General features: G+C 38.8%; 1 protein-coding gene across 1 annotated transcript; it reads left to right on the top strand.

Annotated features, from left to right (window-relative positions):
- The first annotated feature begins 462 nt into the window (after positions 1-462).
- Positions 463-3,226, top strand: LOC130909690 (general transcription factor II-I repeat domain-containing protein 2A-like). Its single transcript, XM_057826445.1, has one exon. The coding sequence runs from the start codon at positions 740-742 to the stop codon at positions 2,558-2,560; it is 1,821 nt and encodes a 606-aa protein (XP_057682428.1). The 5' UTR covers positions 463-739; the 3' UTR covers positions 2,561-3,226.
- Positions 3,227-20,081: the final 16,855 nt, after the last annotated feature.

Below are 20,081 nucleotides of genomic sequence, written 5' to 3'. Positions count from 1 at the left end.
GTAGGTCAAAATGACTGTGAACTGGTTGAGGGTTGTCATCTTTGCTATGGATTTGTCTAAAATCACTTTTATACAACCCCTCTCACGCCCTAACAACTGCTTCGCAAACTCAGTTTTTAAAAGGCTTTATACCAGCGATGTTTTTTGGTAGCTCTTTTAATTTTCGTCCTAGTCTTTTGGACGATAATACTTATTAGTCTTAGTCAAATTTTAGTGTGTGTTTAGTGTTTTAGTGTAATGTGTCTTTTTTTAGTTTTTGTTGACGTTTACTCAAAATGTTCTCATCTGTAAAATTTGAAGGTTTTAGTAAAAAAAAAAAAGTAAACAAATAAAGGTTTCCAACCATTTTGAATGAACATTGACAGACGAGCACATATTGTAGCGTCTACAAGGACAATGCCAAAACAGGAAAACAGTACATTATTTTCAATTAATTATACCAGGGGTGTCAAACATACGGCCCGCGGGCCGGAACCGGCCCCCAAGGAGGTTCGATCAGGCCCGCAGGATAATTTGAAAGTGGAAAAAATGCATAAAAAACATGGAATTAATATTTTTAATTTGCTGCAATTCATGGATTATCCGCTAAGGGGCGCACTCTTTCCATCAGAGTAGAAGACAAGCCGCATCACTGAGACAGACTGAAAACAGCAGACGGTATCAATGCGCCATCTGCTGCTTGTTACGACGTTGTTAATACATTGGTCTCTACCTCTCCGCTACACCCTCATTAGCCAAAATGTCGTTATCCAAACGGAGAAAAGTAGATAAGGAGTGTAGAATTTTCAAAGAAAAATGGACCACGTCCTATTTATTTACAGAGATGCACGGAAAACCTTTGTGCTTGGTGTGTTTGCAACAAGTTTCGGTATTGAAGGAATATAATATTCGACGCCACTACGAGACTCATCACAGCGAAAAATATGACGGCTTGCAAGGACAACTGAGAAGAGATAAGATTAACGAATTGCTGGCGGGTCTGAGGAAACAGCAGTCAACTTTCATCAAGAGCCGAGAAGTCAGTGAAGCAGCGGTAAAAGCCAGCTACCTAATTGCTAGCGAAATAGCATTAGCATCGAAGCCGTATTCCGACGGTGACTTTGTTAAACGATGCATGATGAAGGCGGCTGAACTTGTATGTCCCGAGAAGCGACAAGCTTTTGCCAATATTAGCCTGACGAGGAATACTATAGCAGAGAGGATTTTGGAACTATCGGCAGATTTAGACAGTCAATTGAAACAGAGAGCCAAGTCATTTATTGCATTTTCCGTGGCAATTGACGAGAGCACTGACATCACAGACGTGGCCCAACTGGCCATATTTATTCGAGGAGTTGATGAGACATTGACTGTTACTGAAGAGTTTCTTGAGTTGGTGCCAATGATGGACACCACAACAGCCGAGGACATTTTCGGCTCTGTCGTTGCTGCATTGGACAGAGTTGGAGTGGACTGGTCCCGCGCTGTCAGCCTGGCTACAGACGGCGCACCATCCATGGTCGGAAAGAAAGCAGGTGTCGCGACAAAGTTCAAAGACAAAGTACAAGCCCTTAATGGAGGAGATCGTTTCTGGACATTTCACTGTATTTTGCACCAGGAGGCATTGTGTTGCAAGTCGCTGAAAATGGACCACGTCATGGAGGTGGTTGTTCGCACTGTAAATTTCATCCGGTCCAGAGGTCTGAACCATCGTCAGTTTGACAAACTTCTCAGCGACAGCAACATTACCCACAGCCTGCCATACCACACTGAAGTGAGATGGTTAAGCCGAGGCGCTGTGCTGAGGCATTTCTTTGATCTACGAGAGGAAATCGGACAGTTCATGGAGAAAAAAGGAAAACCGGTGTTGGAATTACAATCTCAGGAATGGCTACGGGACCTTGCATTCTTGGTTGATATTACTGAACACTTGAACAATCTGAACAAAATGTTGCAAGGCCGCAAAAAAATTGTCACACAGTTTTCGGACAACATACATGCATTTAAGTTGAAGCTGACTTTGTGGGAGATGCAACTGGCAAATGGCATCCCTGCTCATTTCCCCCGTCTGAGAGAAGTGTGTGTGACCAGACCTGATGCGGACATGAAACGGTACAAAGACAAAATTGCAGGACTACTGCAGGAGTTTGAGAAACGTTTTCAGGTATTTGGTGAACTTGAGACAGAATTTTCAGTTTTTCGCTCACCTTTCACAGTTAAAGCTTCTGATCTGCCGGTCGAAATTCAGCTAGAGATAATTGATTTGCAATGTGATGCAGATTTGAAGGGCAAATTTGCCTCTGTAGGTCTGGACAGATTTTATCAGTATCTACTACCAGGGTACCCCAAATTAACAACCCTGGCTGCTAAAATTTTGTGCATGTTTGGGACAACCTACCTTTGTGAACAAATTTTCTCAGTGATGAATCTCAATAAAACAAAAATGCGTTCAAGGCTCACAAACAAGCACTTAAATGACATTCTGAAAGTGACAGCTAGTCAGGACATGACACCTGGTGTTGATGCACTTGTACAGGCCAAAAGATGCCAAGTTTCAGGAACAAATACAAGTCCAGACTAGACTAACACCTTTAAAATGCTGCCTTAGATACCGTTTGCATTGAAAGAATACAGCTCTGTGAAGATGAATCCTTACTGTGGTGATTTAAAAAATGTGCACTTTAATGTTAGTCAGCAGCTTCAAAACAAAAGTTGTGTGATGGAATTCTACTGTTCATACAACTCCATACATTTTCAGTATGTATTGTATGTTTCATGTATAAAGTTTACAGATTTACAGGAATTGTATGTTTCATGTATAAAGTTTACAGATTTACAGGAAAGGCGAACACTTTCTTCATTGCACATTTAAAATCACTCTCCTTAGTTTGTAAGGTGTACGCAGGGATTACATTTAGATTTTATATGCGTATGTGTAAGTGGTTTAAAAATTCCTTTCTTTAAAAGTCTCATTTAATCTTAAAGTGCATTACTATATTTTTCAGTACCAATTAAAGTTTTGTGCCTTTGTACAATCAGTGGGATCAGTTGCAATGCATATTTGTGAATGATAAAAGTAAATTGCACATTTGTCTAAGGAAATATGAGGTGTTTCGTGAAATGTTTTGTAAAAGGATAGTTCATTAAATTTCAATATTTTCCTAATGTTCTTGTGCTTCTTTACACCAAAACAAAGGAAACACATGATATTTTGGTTATTTATAGCAGAGTATGGTATAATTTTAATGGTCCGGCCCACTTGACATCTCCCTAGGCCGTATGTGGCCCACGATGCGAAATGAGTTTGACACCCCTGAATTATACCCAACTGAACGCCACAAACTGTTTGTGGGAAAAATAGTTGTCCGAGAGTTTAAGAGGAAGCACGCCGTCAGCATTAGCCTAAAGCTAACGCGACCATGAATGCTAAGCTAATGCTAGGAGTTATATTTAGTGTGTGATGATCACTCAGCTCAGACCTTTAAAGGCTAAAGCAACATTGGATGTTCTAACTTGTAGGGTTGGGCATTGTTTGAATTTGAACGGATCCGATTCCGATTTCATATTTAGATTCCGATTCCAAACGATTCTCAATTCCAATAATAGGCAGGGTCAAAAAATTGCATAGTTTATAATAATTTCTTAACTTCTCGATTATTTTTAAATGTAACGAACTTCCAATTAACTTTGCTATGAATTTCTCACAGGGCTGGTTTTAACTTAATATCAGTCTTTGAACTTAAATATGATGAAGTTTCTCTCCACAGGAGTGCAATTTCACAAAGCAGTTTGTTTTTCAAAAGCTCACGGAGAAAACATTTAGACATATTATTTTGCCTATGTTTTAGAGTGTCTTATGCTGCAGGCATTTTTACATGTTATTGAGCTGCCACTAATGGGCTGACCTGGTTTTTGTTGAGGAAAATTATCATATCTGCCTTCTCAGGCGGTAAGTGTGAGTGTTCTGGACACATAGTGTCTCCTGCAGTGGAGAACACACGTTTACTGGGTGTAGATGAAGCTTGAACGCATAACAGCTGTTGGCTGGTTATCACAGCAGAGTCAAATGTCACGCATCACTAGTGACGTACGTGAAAAAAAAAACAATGATGCACGTTGATACGACAGTGTGTTAGGGCCAAATTAATAAGTTTTAAAAAAGGACGAGATTAGCCATACTATTGCTATGAGAAAGCACGTCACATGAGTGACACAACCAGATACTGCTACAATGCAGACTACAATAACTAAACATAAAGATGTTACACATCGTGAACATGTGACGGAAACTATGGCGTATTTGTGTCTTGTTCTTGTCTTGTCAGACAAAAAATTCTTTTCGTTATGTTTTAGTCTCTCAAGACATGTTTTTAGCTCGTTATCGTCTCGTCATGAAAAAGTTGTTCGGCGACGAAATATTTTTGTTATTGTCATTGATGACGAAAACAACCGTGCTTAATACTTATTTTGGGAGAAATAACTAAGCATTTTGGAACCAGGATTTTACAGTATATAATTTCGTACACAATGTGTGCATTTCCTGGTTTTCTGGCTACGTACAAGCCATTGGAATACAGAATAGAGATGCATACATTTCTGGTGGTTTACTCCTTTCAAGACTGTGAGTACACGAGAAATGATTGAATGTTAGCACAAAAAAATCTCGTCGTCAATGTTATCTTGTTTTGACATCTCGCCAAACCATTCAACTTCCGTGCACACTGTACAAAGTGAGACACTCGGAAAGCCTTTTGCACATTTGGACGTCACTGTTAACGTGAAAAAGAAGCAGAAATCACGCTCCATTTTCCACAATCAGTTAAACCTGATGTCAAACAACTCAGTGAAATTGTCCATTTATTTGGTTTCCAAATGAGACAGGCCACTACTTCAAAGAGATTGATTACCTCAGCCAAGCATGCATGAAATCACGAGACATAGTTTCAGTCGCAGCGGAATTACGGCGAGCGCCGCCTTTTCGGCGGGACGACCTTTCAAGGCAGTTCAAGAACAAGGCCATGCGTAGACACATGCACATTGCATAGCTCAGACTGCACCCCTTCCCCCTTCTTTTAGTTTGACTGTTTGTGTAAGTGAAGACTCAAAGGGGAGAGAAGGAATGAGAATGGAATTGTGTGTGATTGGAGAATCTGAGGAAGAGAGAAGCAGTTGACAGCGTTTTGATGGCCGCAGGCTGGAAACAATTTGAAGGAGGTGGGAGGGAGGAATGAATTTAATACAAATTCTTGATGTGTCCCAGTTGACCTGAGCTGCCCTGGAACACCTTCTCCCGAGGTGTGAGGATGGTTCCTCTCTTTCTGATTCAGTTTAATGAAAAACTAGAGATGGGCAATGATTGCAAAATTTTAATCGCGATTAATAGCATTAGAGTTTTGTGATTAATCGCATTGTCATAACAACTTTTCAAAAATAAATGCAAACATACAGTATTTCAGTTTAAGCAAGCTATAATTACTCACTTAGAGCCGTAGAGCAGTGGTTCTTAACCTTGCTAAAGGTACCGAACAGCAGAGTTTTACACGTGCATTAATTGAACACTTTGGAATTAAAAATCTTTTTTTTTTTTCCAAATTCAAAATCGATATATCTCAGCTAGCAAGCTAAAACCTAAATGAATTTCCATTCACATTTCTCCTCATTTAGACAGCCATGTTTTTAAACGGGCCAAAATGTATGTTTTTATCTTTAGGCCTGCAGCAGCATCAGACCACTAAACCAAGACACGTGCGCATATCTTTGAATTTTTCATTCCAATTTGGAGGAATATTGTTATATTGTTCAACATTAAACCTGCTTAGTTCCGTAAACCTTGACCGTGCAGTTTCTGTCATCTTTACATCACAAATTATATCAAATTTAATGAAACACCCATAGGCGGAGTTTGACTTTTGGGGCGGGGGGGGGGGCACAATATGTTGATGACTCCAAAATGCAGTGTCAGCAATAAAATTGATTTACAAGAATATTTCAAATAATAAGTTGAAAATGAGTGCTTTTTTTGTTTCCCATCATTCTTGAGGGGAATTGTAAATCACCCTGCTTAGGCAATACTTTTCGCCAAGATCGTCATCCATTGAATTTGGTACACTCACCGGTGTCTTGCCAATGTAGATACCCGAGTCAAAAATTGTATTCCCTGGGCAGAGCCATATGGAGGTAGATTTGGGTCTTTATTATTCAATAAAAAAAGTTGCTTCAATTAAAAAAAAAAAAAAAAAAAAGTTGCTTCAATTAAAATCTATATTTTCAATCAAAAAAAGTTGCTTCAATCAAAAAAAAAAAAAAAAAAAAAAAATGTGTTTGAATGCAAAAATAAATTTGAAACTAAAAAAACTAAAAAAAAATGCATGTGAAAGCTATCTTTCTTTGATTAATTAAGTTTTTTTTGATTGAAGCAACTTTTTGATTGAAGTAATGTTGATTTGTGTTAGGGCCACATTTTGGCTAGGACATTTTTCTCTTTATTATTCAATCAAAAAATAAGTTGCTTAAAAAAAAAAAAAAGATTTTCAAAAAGAAAAGTCACTTTAATCAAAAAATAACATTTTCAATCGTAGAAAAAAGTTTTTGAATGCGAAAAAATATTTCAGATTGAAAAATTTGCATTTGAACACTTAATTTTTCATTGAAAAAGTTTTCTTTGATTGAAGCAATACTTTTTGCGTTTGGGCCATATTATGATTAGGACATTTGTGTCTAAATCATTCAATCCCCCAAAAAGTTGCTCCAATCAAAAAAAAAAATATTTTCAATTAAAGAAATAAATGTTTTTTAAAAATATTTTTTTCTCTAATATGTATATGTATATATATATATATGTATTAGGGCTGTCAAAATTATCACGTTATCGGGCGGTAATTAATTTTTTTAATTAATCACGTTAAAATATTTGACACATTTAACACACATGTCCCGCTCAGACGGTATTCTGCCTTTTGGTAAGTTTTACAGCAAGGCTTTTTGTGTTGTCTAACAGCGAACTCTTGTGGTCGCTTTGCGACATGGTTTATTGTTTTTTTGCCAGTTAAATATGGCTGCACGACGTCTCGGGCTGACGCCTACGTTGTAATGTTGTGCTTATATGATCCTTGGACCAGATTTGTCCGTAAGTATGGTTGTTGTAAAGAATGTACATATTATGTTTGTAAGCGAAATGTTATATTTTTTGTATGAGACGCTTTTTGTTTATGTTTAGTGAACCTGTATAGCGTGCTAAGCTAACGTTGTTGCTAATGCAACGCTTGTGTACTTTTTTTGTAGTTTTACGACGGTCTAAAGAGAACAATGGTTTGAGACCGTTTTATTAATAAATCAGATGAAAAAGGAAGAAGTCTGATTATTAAGGCGTCGTTCACTAGCTGTCTAGCTTTGGAAAAAGTAGACGCTTCAGAGTGAGGACAGCATAGACAGATTTAAATGACAGTAGAGTGAAATGCCCACTCCAGTCCTTATGTACCGTATGTTAAATGTATATAACCATCTTGTGTCTTATCTTTCCATTCCAACAATTTATTTTACAGAATATATACATAATTTACAGAAAAATATGGCATATTTTATAGATGGTTAGAATTGAGATTAATTGCGATTAATTAATTTTTAAGCTGTAATTAACGCGATTAAAAATTTTAATCGTTTGACAGCCCTAATATATATATATATATATATATATATAAATTACATGCAATGACACTTTCGGCTACCAGGGGGGCCTGGCCTTAAAATCCGCTTATGGAAACACCCTCACAAAATGATCTATCTCCAAATTTTTACACAAAGTCATTAAGAAAAAAAAAGAATCTTCTCACAAATCCAATAAACAGTGTGAATTCCCAACGAATAATTTAACCTTTTGATTTGCTTTTCACATGGGAAAATAAAATCAAACTCATTCATTTTACACTGTGTCTATTTTTTTATGTCGACATTCAAGCCTGCCAATCACGCTGAACTGCGATAAATACAGTAGATCTGTTGACTCTAGTGACGGGATCTGTCGTTCACTTGAGTAAACGAATCCATTCCGGTTCGTTCAGTAAAACGATTCGTTCAAACGAATCGTTCAACGAATCGTTCGCCCCCCTCATCTCCCTCCCCACCCAAATGAATCGTTCGGTTAGTGAACGGGAAGTGACGTTGCCGAACGAATCCCCAAAGACCGCTTCGCAGTATAACTGAACGGGAAGTGACATTGCTTGGTCCCTCCCTCTCTTGCACATTGACCACTCGTCGTAGTTTCAGAAATGAATGACAGGCGATATCATTCTGCTCTCAGAGACAGCCTCGTCTCCCTCCCGCTGCTGCAAAAGCGAGGGAGAACTTCCGCGTCGTCTGTCCTAGTTTAATGGGATCAAAGTCATGGCTCGTGCTTGCATTTCGATTGAGGACACGGTTAAACATTTTCCTTTTGTGGGGGGAGCGGGGGGTTGGGGTCGGGGGCGCACGGACTTTCTTTAGCATGATCTTGCTCACATATACAATGCTGCTGCTAACAGCCAACGCGGCATGCCTGCTGTCACGAAAACAAAAATAAATCGAAAGTTTAATTTCTAATTATGGAACGGCCAACACATCATATTAACCTCTCGCTCTGTTGTATTTTTGTTTTTTATTATTAAGATGATCGTTTTGAATTTTTGCACTGGTATTAATAAATAAAATAATCCGGTCAGCTCCCCTGTCGTCCCCGCATCTCAGATCGTCAAATGCTGACGAGAAATAATTGTTTGCTTTATGATTTCGCCTTTCTACTCTCATTAGTCTGTTAAGAAAAATGTAGACATATTGCGACATCTCCCGTGTCCGCGCGCTTTGTTTTTGGGGCGCTTGAGTAGCACATGATGGACGGATTGACATAATTTGTCAAACCAACCGACACCCTCTGACACGAAAAAAAAAAAAAAAAAAAACACTCGGAAAAAATTGACATGTATATACAGTTTCATTGCAAATCAGTATTATGGTGATCATACTAAATATTATTTTTTTTCTGTGCACATATGAGGTACATATCGCTGCCATGAAGCCTCCATATAGTGACAGTTCTCTGCCCGCTTCACTGCCGTCACGCGACCGCAGCTCAGGTTTTGCTTGCCTCGTAGCTACGCGTGTTTTAAATTACTGTAAATTTGATAGTATATCGTCATAGGCACAGTCCCGAGTCTGTTGAGAAAAGTAGAACACTAAACCATGCTCGCTAGATTTGTGTGGTGTTTTTGTCTTTTTGAGCAGCATTTGATAGGCTCCACGTTAACAAATATGTGACAAAGTCGTTTCCTTTCATTTTATGACTCGTTCACCGCATAGTCATTACTGGAAAGTCAAGTTAGCAGCAAGCTAGGTCAGGAACCGGAGGACCGAATCACTGAACGGGAAGTGACAAAACTCAGTCTTTCCCCCCTGCCTGCACGCTGGCTGCTTATTGGCCACACGTGGAAATGAGTGACATACGCCATGATTCTGTTTCCGCTCCCTCCCCTGCCCGCGATGAGGCTGGCGTCTGATTGGTCGTGTGCGATGTCAGAAGACGCTGCCGCTTGCTCAACGCCCTCCCACGCAGCGAACAAGCGCCACCAACTTCATAGAACGAATCAGTGCAGATGGTGATTAGTTCGGTCTCGTTCACCCAAACAATTCGTTCAAAAAGAACGAATCGTTCGCGACCGATACAACACTAGTTGACTCATCCAAAGCGAGAGAAAAAAACGGTGCTGCATTTATTTCCTTACGTCCTGCTGAAAACTACGATACTCCTCGTCTATTTTTCTTTTTGCCATCTTCTCAAAGGGTTTCTAAAACTAGATGACAACGGGAAAAACGAAACTGAAAACGCGCACATAGGCCGCTATTTTCAACAACAAAATACGGCAACCCCACTTGAACAGTGTGTCTGCCTCATCTGCGTTGCCTATGCGATTGATAGATAAATAGATAGACACAACGAGATGTATATTTGCCACTTTCCCACTAAAATTACGGCGAACTTACTTTCTAGTCGCCGGCTGTAGTATATGGACTACGTGTCCCATGATCACCCTGGGCTCACACAGCAAATGGCATGGGACTTGGGGGGATCTAACGTAGCACATCTAGGTTGCTATTTGATGATATCTAGTGTGAAGTGCGGGAGTGATGTCGGAGTATTAAGTTAACATACGCCGCAAAAGTCACGTCTGCTCATTATTACACAGCACCAGTGTATGACCGGTGACTGATGCAGTTTCGTGAAATGCGCAAAGGAGTATGATTAAACTTTTAAAAAAAAAATTTTTAATAATTAAAAATTTGTCTGTGAGCCAGATGCAGCCATCAAAAGAGCCAGATCTGGCTCGCGAGCCTTCGGTTCCCGACCCCTGTTCTAGTGGGTCAACGTCTAAGCCAAAAGAGCACAAGTCTCCTCACGTTTTTGTCTCAAGAAAAGTTATTTTAAGCCCACACACGGTTCACTACATTAGTAGCACATTAGAGCATAGGTCTCCTCGCGATTTTGTGTGACGAAGAGTGAGATAGGCGATAAGCACCATCGTTCTCGTGAAAGAGGACATTGCCTCACTCAAAAGGTAAGATATTTTTTCTTTTTTCCTTTGTATTATGTTCTGTTATCTACTTACCATATTTTTCGGACTAAGTCGCAGTTTTTTTTCATAATTTGGCTGGGGTTGCGACTTATACTCTGGATCAACTTATGTGTGAAATTATTAACACATTATTATTATTACATTACATTATTATCAAAAAAATTTCCCCCCAAAATGCGACTTTTACTCCGGTGCGACTTATATATGTTTTTTTCCTCTTCATTGGGCATTTTATGGCTGGTGCGACTTATACTCAGGTGCGACTTATAGTCCGAAAAATACGGTACTTCATTTCATACATTAACAGTTAGGTTAGGTATATGGAATGATTTAAATATGTTTGGCTGTTATTTTATCCCGGTTTTACCCCAATTATAAAATCTAATGTGGGATTTCAATAGTGCTTGCAACGGATTAGGGCATTTACATTACGTCTCTACTTACTGTACGAAATTTTCGCATTACAAGACTGCTTCCAGAACGAATTAATGTTGTAAGTAGAGGTATCACTGTAAATGAAAATGTGTGTCCTTTAAAAAAAAAATAAATAAAATGTCGCAACACAATCTATTGTTCACTCCTCCCTCATCCTTATATTTTGTTATTTGTTTAAAGTTGATATTTTTATAATATTGAAATAAAATTGAAACTGTAATAAGTTATTATACCTTTAAAAATGAGTGATTAAAATTGTAATTATAAAAATATATTAAGAAGTAAAAAAGAAATAAAAACGTAATTTTTATACTGTAATGACATGTCACATGTCATTTGACTTGACACTTGGCACCTCTAGTCTTCACAAATGACAAGCTGTCACATTCTGCTCTTGGCTGATACTCTCGCGCTTGTAACAAATATCCTTTTCCAAAGGGAAAAAGTGTCTACAGACTCAATCATCTCCGCTTTAGAGTGACAGTTGATGGAGCCCACTGGAGGAATCTGGATTTACACTTGCTTGGAGTGCTTTGTCACTTTCCGTCTCACTATGTACTCGTTTCAAAAAAAGAATTAGCACCTTCACCAAAGGCTTTCAACTGATCAAGTGAAAAATTCACTTCAATTTTGCAAAAAGTGTGGCAAACGAGAGCAAATGGAAATCTTGATGACAGGAGACTCTAAAGAACAGTCCTCAAAATTTTTGACCTATCAATCCATATATGTGTCAGTCAATATATATGGACATATATGTACCGGTATATGCATATATGTGTATATATACTGTATATGTCAATATATGGCAACTCTGTTACCTCATTGTAAGAGTAATTAGTTACTCAGCAAAGTAACTGACGTTACTTACTTTTCACGTTCTACACGTTATTTCATTATATACTGTATATTTTTTAATCTTTCACATCAAAGATGTTTTTATTAACTGATTGAATTGAACTTATTTTTTCCATTAAAAAAAACAACAACAACAAAACATAGGCAACACTTTTTACAGTTTTTTTTTTTCAAAATTTCACCTATATAAGAGTGTAAAAGTATACAGTGGTATAAAAAAGTATCTGAACCTTTTGGAATCTCTCACATTTCTGCATAAAATCACCATCAAATGTGATCTGATCTTTGTCAAAATCACACAGATATAAAAACAGCGTCTGCTTTAACTAAAACCACCCAAACATTTATAGGTTCTCATATTTTAATGAGGATAGCATGCAAACAATGACAGAAGGGGGAAAAATAAGTAAGTGAACCCTCTGCCTAAGGATACTTAAAGAGCAATTGAAACAAAATTTTTAAAATGATATGCAAAGCAAATGACCGTCCGTCTAAGGTGCTTGCTAGTCACATGATCTGTTCGAACAATAATTTTGACCCATTATAAAAATATCTTTTTTTGTATAGGAAAATATATAGGAAAGTCAATTACATGCAATGACACTTTTCGGCCACCAGGAGGGGCCTGGCCCCCTGGCCCCCTCTTAAACTCCGCTTATGGTTGCGAAGACAGGAAAAATAATTAATTAGATTACTCACTACTGAAAAAACAAGCCTTTAGAAATGCCGTTATACTCTAACGCCATTATTAACAACACTGTCAGTCAGTCGGTCTATATGCTGCATTCCAGACTGTAATTGATCAACCAATCCATGAAATATCTTCCCCTTCTGCAATCACTATTGACTACAATTAACCCCACTCTCACCAGTGCCACACGTGTGTGGATGCGACTGATATTCTTGTGTGTAAACGCGCTTCTATCCTGCTGTTGAGTGTCGTCCAAGAGGCATCTGTAGTCACTGCTGCCACGGATATCCAGGTGTCCCCGCAGCCCGACCATAGACTTATTTTCCAGAGAAAATGCTTTCAAGGGGGCTAGGATTACCGCAAAGCCTCATGGACATCTGAGAGATGCCAGGAATGCCCCTTTGCATCAAAGGGGCAAAATTTTGACATTTTTATATCTGCAATTAAACTATTGGAAGGGTGTGGGTGTGAGATTAAAGAGTGAGAAGGAATGTCAGCACCTGTCTTAAATCATTCACTGCCATTTACGTGGATAGATGTCCAATCCATTTTTGACTGGGAGAGTCTAGCAGTGAATGATTGTTGCCAACCCTCCCAGTCAAAATGGGATTGAACATCTATCCCCGTCAATGGCAGCCAATGAGTTCTAAAAGTTAGAAAAATCCCAACTAATATTAATGGTGCCAAGGGGAACACCGCGTAAACCTTTGAGCCCTACACGTTTCTCTACAAATAGGCCTGCTTTTAATTGGTCGGGGGGGAAAAAACACCAGCGGCAACGAGGCACGCAAGGCACACATTTGGCATTTCGGAGCTTGTAAAAATACTTGTTCACTGCGCTTTTTTGCACGCCACCTGTACTCACTCACACAGGATTTAAGGGTTTCAATTTTGGATGCATTATATATTTATTTCCCAGCAACTGGCAGAGGACAAGACGGGCTGATGCTTTGGGTTGGGGGTGACGTGGCACAATTGGCAAAGATGCACCTAATGGATTTTCCCTTTTTCATGCTCCCGTTCACTAAAGTTCCAAGCACTCCCAGCCGCTCTCGGTGTGATTAGGGGACCTTTCACACGGCACATTGCGTGAGACAGCGGCTATATTGGAACAGTCTGGGTAACGTTGTACAAAGTAGTTTAGTATGTTTTTTTTTTTTTTTTTTCTGTGGGTGCACCTGTTGTCATCCAGGGTGGGTGGGAATCAGTCTACAAACACGTCTACATGGGCTAAAATGCTTAACCATCTGGACAATGTGGGGAATTGAACGGTGGCTCAAAGCTTTTGTCTGTTATGTAGGCTTTGGGTTCTGAAACATTTTGTGACAGAAACTCCCATATAATTCTAATGATAACTACACTGCAAATTTATAACGTCTTAATAAGTTTATCTTTCTTAATTGCAGTCAAAAAATTTTCTCCATCTTGTTTTTGAGTGTTAAAGACTATAAGTATTATTATCAGATTAATGTGTAAGATTATTGGATATTTTGGTATGTTGATATTTGAACAATATCTATTATTAAATCAAGAATATTTCTGACACAGATACCCCACCCTCTTTACAATAAGAAAAACTCAAATATAACTTGAACAAATCACTTCTACTGAGTTCATCTTAAACTTTTGAACAGAATTGATTTATTATTTTTATGTTAAAACACGTCACAAATAAGACATTTTAATCTTAGAAAACAAGTGTTTCAACTTCATTTCACGATCTGAGTTGTTCTGTTGCTTAGAATGAGTGATTTAAGCTTTTTTAAGGTTTAATTTCCTAGATGTGTTGCTTAGCATTAGTATTTTCTTTGCTTGTTCGAAGCAACATGTTGCTTAGAGTGAGTATTTATTGTTTTTCTTTTATTTTAAAGATTGAATATCCTTGATTTGTTGCTTAATATACCGTATTTCCCGGACTATTAGGCTAGGTTCATACTGCAGGTCTTAATGAACAATTCAGATTTCTTGTCATATCTTTTTTTTGGCATGTCTGTTCAGACTGCCTTTGCCCATTGAGCCTGTTCAAGTATCACGCATACGCACAAATGCGCGTTCCGAGATGCACTGAGCAAAAACTGACCCGCATGCGCAGGAGCATCAAAACAAATGACTACACATAGCACACACACACACACATATGGACAGTTTGCTTCCACCGTGTAAGCAATCTTGAAATATTACTAATTTGGAGAATTATATATATTATATATACAGTGGGGCAAATAAGTATTTAGTCAACCACGAATTGCCCAAGTTCTCCCACTTGAAAATATTAGAGAGGCCTGTAATTGTCAACATAGGTAAAACTCAACCATGAGAGACAGAATGTGGAAAAAAACACCCAGAAAATCACATTGTTTGATTTTTAAAGAATTTATTTGCAAATCATGGTGGAAAATAAGTATTTGGTCAGTACTAAAAGTTCATCTCAATACTTTGTTATGTACCCTTTGTTGGCAATAACTGAGGCCAAACGTTTTCTGTAACTCTTCACAAGCTTTTCACACACTGTTGCTGGTATTTTAACCCATTCCTCCATGCAGATCTCCTCTAGAGCAGTGATGTTTTGGGGCTGTGGTTGGGCAACACGGACTTTCAACTCCCTCCACAGATTTTCTATGGGGTTGAGGTCTCGAGACACTCCAGGACCTTAAAATGCTTCTTACGAAGCCACTCCTTTGTTGCCCTGGCTGTGTGTTTGGGATCATTGTCATGCTGAAAGACCCAGCCACGTCTCATCTTTAATGTCCTTGCAGATGGAAGGAGATTTTCACTCAAAATCTCTCGATACATGGCCCCATTCATTCTTTCCTTTACACAGATCAGTCATCCTGGTCCCTTTGCAGAAAAACACCCCCAAAGCATGATGTTTCCACCCCCATGCTTCACAGTGGGTATGGTGTTCTTCGGATGCAAGTCAGTATTCTTTCTCCTCCAAACACGAGAACCTGTGTTTCTACCAAAAAGTTCTATTTAGGTTTCATCTGGCCATAACACATTCTCCCAGTCCTCTTCTGGATCATCCAAATGCTCTCTAGCGAACTGCAGATGGGCCTGAACGTGTACTGGCTTCAGCAGGGGAACATGTCTGGCAGTGCAGGATTTGAGTCCCTGGCGGCGCATTGTGTTACTGATAGTAGCCTTTGTTAGTGTGGTCCCAGCTCTCTGTAGGTCATTCTCTAGGTCCCCCCGTGTGGTTCTGGGATTTTTGCTCACCATTCTTGCTGTCATTTTGACGCCACGGGTTGAGATCTTGCAAGGAGCCCCAGATCAAGGGAGATTATCAGTGGTCTTGTATGTCTTCCATTTTCTAATAAATGCTCTAACAGCTGATTTCTTTACACCAAGCATTTTACCTATTGCAGATTCAGTCTTCCCAGCCTGGTGCAGGTCTACAATTTTGTCTCTGGTGTCCCTCGACAGCTCATTGGTCTTGGCCGTAGTGGAGTTTGGAGTATGACTGACTGACCGAGGCTGTGGACAGGTGTCTTTTATACCGATAATGTTAAAACAGGTGCCATTAATACAGGTAACGAGTGGAGCCTCGTTAGACCTCGTTAGAAGAAGTTAGACCTCTTTGACATCCGGAAATGTTGCTTGTTTGTAGGTGACCAAATACTTATTTTCCACTCTAATTTGGAAATAAATTCTTTAAAAATCTAACAATGTGATTTTTTTTCCCACATTCTGTCTCTCATGGTTGAGGCTTCTCTAATCTTTTCAAGTAGGAGAACTTGCACAATTGGTGGTTGACTAAATACTTATTTGCCCCACTGTATTATACAATCCGTATTCTAGCCTTCTGGTATGCAAATAACGCAAGTAACGCATGAAATGGGGTGGCTCGGTCTCTGCTTGCTTCAAAGTAGGTAGGCTAATTGTGTGAGAAAGGGAGGAATTCTCTCACCATATTTGTTCAATGTTTTAATGGACAACTTATCCAGCCGACTCAATAAGTGTAATACTGGTTGTGTTGTAGGAGGCACTGTCATTAATTACCTTATGTATTATATTATCTCCTCCCCCAACAGCGCCGTCCCGCAGTTCTTTTCGGCAGGGATATCTGCTGCTTTCTTGTTCTCATGCTGCTGCTGGATCTCCCTCTCTCTTTCGAGTCCCAATCCGTTTTTTTTAGTTCAGACGGCGGGCTCGCGTTGAGAGAGTGGACACTGGCAACCTGAGCGGCCATGATATCCCACCTCTCTCGCCTCTCTACTCTTTCTATAGCGCCCTTTTCGCTCAGCAAGGTGATTGCGCAGCACTATATGGCAAGACTTAAGTCAAGCCCGAATAGTTAATGGATATAACGGCATTTAATACAACATACCTCACAGAAACGTATCTTTTACTTTATTTCATTAATATGACGTGTAATACATGTTTTTGTAAAGTTATTTTGAATTTTAGGGGGCATTTAGGGGTAGTTAAAGGGTTAATTCAAACTGAAGCAGAAATTCAGGTTACGTCGCTAGCGTTGGAACGGAAATCGTTCGTAACCCGGGGACTACCTGATACTGAAGATGACGACTTGAATGGATTTGACAGTGATTTGGAGTAAAAATGAGAGTTTGCTTTGTTTATCTTTATCTGAATAACTTAAAATGTCAACAGATATACTTTTAGCACTTTGTTCCCAGTTTTATTACTACTCTAAAGTATAATGTTTCTGTTTAGTCTCTGATTATATAAAATGACCTTCTGTAATACGACTCAATGCAACTTATATGTTTTTTTCCTTTTCATTGTGCATTTTTTGACTGGTGCGACTTATAAACCAAAAAATACGGTACAATTGCCAACAATCAAAGTGGCTCCTCTCATTCCCTTTAAGCGTGACACATCGACATGACGCATGTATGACCAGAGTAAGATTGACAAGCTCTGCGGTCAAATTTCTTGACTAGATGACACGTGATATATTTTTAGTGCATGTTGTGGTTTAATTCTGAGGTCAGTGAGATTTCTAGAAAACAAATAAACTTGAATGTGGTACAAGAATACTTGAGACATGGTGTATTCTGCAGAGAATTCAAGGGGTGCAGTTGTGGGAGTACTCCCTAAAAACACTGGAGGCCAAGTGAAATTGAGCCTAATTCCCAGGAATGCCGCTTCCGTCTGGACATGTCGATAAAAATAAAGCTTATTGTGATAGCGGGGGTTCAGCCTGCAGGTAGAGTAATGAAAAGAAAACTGGCCCACCTCCCATTGGGGAAAACATATAACCTTTCACCTTGCTAACAATAAGCCATATAGATTGGTACCTACAAAAAATATACAATGCTCCAAATGTTACCTAGCTAATATATCGCTTACCTTGCCGTAAGATTTCCAACTGGACGTGAAAACACTTACCTAAGGTTCATTCCATCGGCTTATTCTGGAAAATGTAAGCATATTGTAATTAGAGCACAATAAACGCAATGTGTTTTGTATGAGAGAAATTCCATACCTTTTGCTTCAGAGTCCAGGGTCATCGTACAGTCCTGTTTTAGCACATATAGAGGGAAAACAATCAACCAACTGAAGCAAAGCATTAATTGATATGAATTCCAATGTAAATAAATGATTGAAGACTCAGGTCATAAAATTGGCCTTTAGTTCAATCTTTCTGTAATATGCACAGGTAAAGCAAAATAACTGCTAGCTAGAGCTACAACGATCTAGCTGGCACCACAATGATTGCTGTGATTATTATCCTGATCTCTTGTTGTGAGGAAGAATGGTTTTTCACTTTACTGTATATTTTCCACCCATTTTTAACACATCTTTGAAGTGTTTTTCATTTACAATGTGTTCATGACAAAGTTTCATTAATCTTATTTATTATGCAGGCATACGCGGGGTTTAAGGGGTTGCCAGGGGGCATGCACCCCCCCCCCCCCCGGTGGCCTAAAAGTGTAAATCTATGTAATTGACTTTCCTATATTTGATTTTAAAATTAAGAGTTTTACGGTAAAATATTGTCTATAAAAGTTGTAAAGCGATAAAATAAACAGCAAAAATGAATGAAATGATCAAATGAACATTTTTATTTTTTTATTTTTATAATGGGTCAATATTATTTTTCGAACAGATCATGTGAGTAGCACCTTAGACGGTCATTTGCTTTGCTTAGCCAAAACCACTTGAGGACCAAAGAGACAAGATGGATATACTATAGGTATTTTTTTTCAAACCTAAGCTTTCAAAAGCTGAGCAACTGACTGAGCAAGAACCAAGTATTGAAAATGTGGACCAAGAAACGCCAGGGAGCACCGCCAAAATGGTGAGCGGAGTTTCAATTTGCCCCACTAAAGAAGCTAATTGTACAACAGAGCCACCACCGGTGTTCTGCCACCCTTGTAATATTTTGCTCCCAAAGCTGTTGTGGCAGTGAATAAGCCCTGTTTTACATTCAGTTGGACTATCAATGTTATCCGCAGGTGCTAAATAAAGTAACATAATAAACATACATGTTCAACACGAATATGGCGTAAATTAAAGCTGAACTACACGTTGAAGACGTAAACAGTGCGAGAGCGGCATGCAGTTGTGAGAACTTTTCTACATGTCCATCCATGATCAAACATAATTAATTTGACAGAACACCATATTCAATGATCTTGGCGTAAAGTATAGCTTGCCTGATTGAGAATTCCCCTAAAAAATGAAGGGGAAGAAAAAAACGCTCATTTTCAACTTATTAGTATTCTTGTAAGTTACTTAAATTTCACTTGTTGTAGATTTACACTGAAAACGAGGGAAATTAACTACCGTAGTTTTAAGGAGGTGTGGTTTTGCAGTGTAACTGCTCAGACACTGAGAATAGGAATCTTGAGTGTCCTTATTGTTTGAACAGTTTTAATGTGGGATTGATATGGTGTGATACATTGTGGTTGTTCATTATGTTTTATTCATTAACTCACCCATGCCACAATTGGACCTTACCCAGGTCAAAGCAGGGCTCTCCTATGGGTAAAGCAAGACTCTCACATAGTATAACAATGTACACATCTCATGATCAACGAGATATTGGACTTTTTCATTTTAAGTGGGCCAAATCAATTATTGTGCATTCAAAGTAAACGAATGAAAATTGCTGATGTAATTTCATTCTTTTAAAAAACCATGTACAGTGTATCACAAAATTGAGTACACCCCTCGCATTTCTGCAGATATTGAAGTATATCTTTTCATGGGACAACGCTGAAAAAATAACACTTTGACACAATGAAAAGTAGTCTGTGTGCAGCTTATATAATAGAGTTAATTTATTTTCCCCTCAAAATAACTCAAAATATAGCCATTAACATCTAAACCCCTGGCAACAAAAGTGAGTACACCCCTTTGAAAAAACGTACATCCCTAAATGCCCAAATTAAGTACTGCTTGTCATCTTCCCTCCAAAATGTCATGTGACTCGTTACAGGAGTACTGTCAGCATTGCTGCAGAGATTAAAGAGGTGGGGTTCAGCCTTTTAGTTCTCAGACCATATGCTGCACTCTACATCAAATTGGTGTGCATGGCTGTCACCCCAGGAGGA

The sequence above is a fragment of the Corythoichthys intestinalis genome, chromosome 21 (assembly GCF_030265065.1).
Source record: "Corythoichthys intestinalis isolate RoL2023-P3 chromosome 21, ASM3026506v1, whole genome shotgun sequence".
Taxonomy (NCBI): Eukaryota; Metazoa; Chordata; class Actinopteri; order Syngnathiformes; family Syngnathidae; genus Corythoichthys; species Corythoichthys intestinalis.
Note: the sequence above shows the minus strand (reverse complement) of the source record. Positions and strands in the feature narration are given on the sequence as shown.

Excerpts from the sequence above, each read along its gene's own strand:
- LOC130909690 (XM_057826445.1), top strand. The coding sequence starts at position 740 with ATGTCGTTATCCAAACGGAGAAAAGTAGATAAGGAGTGTAGAATTTTC.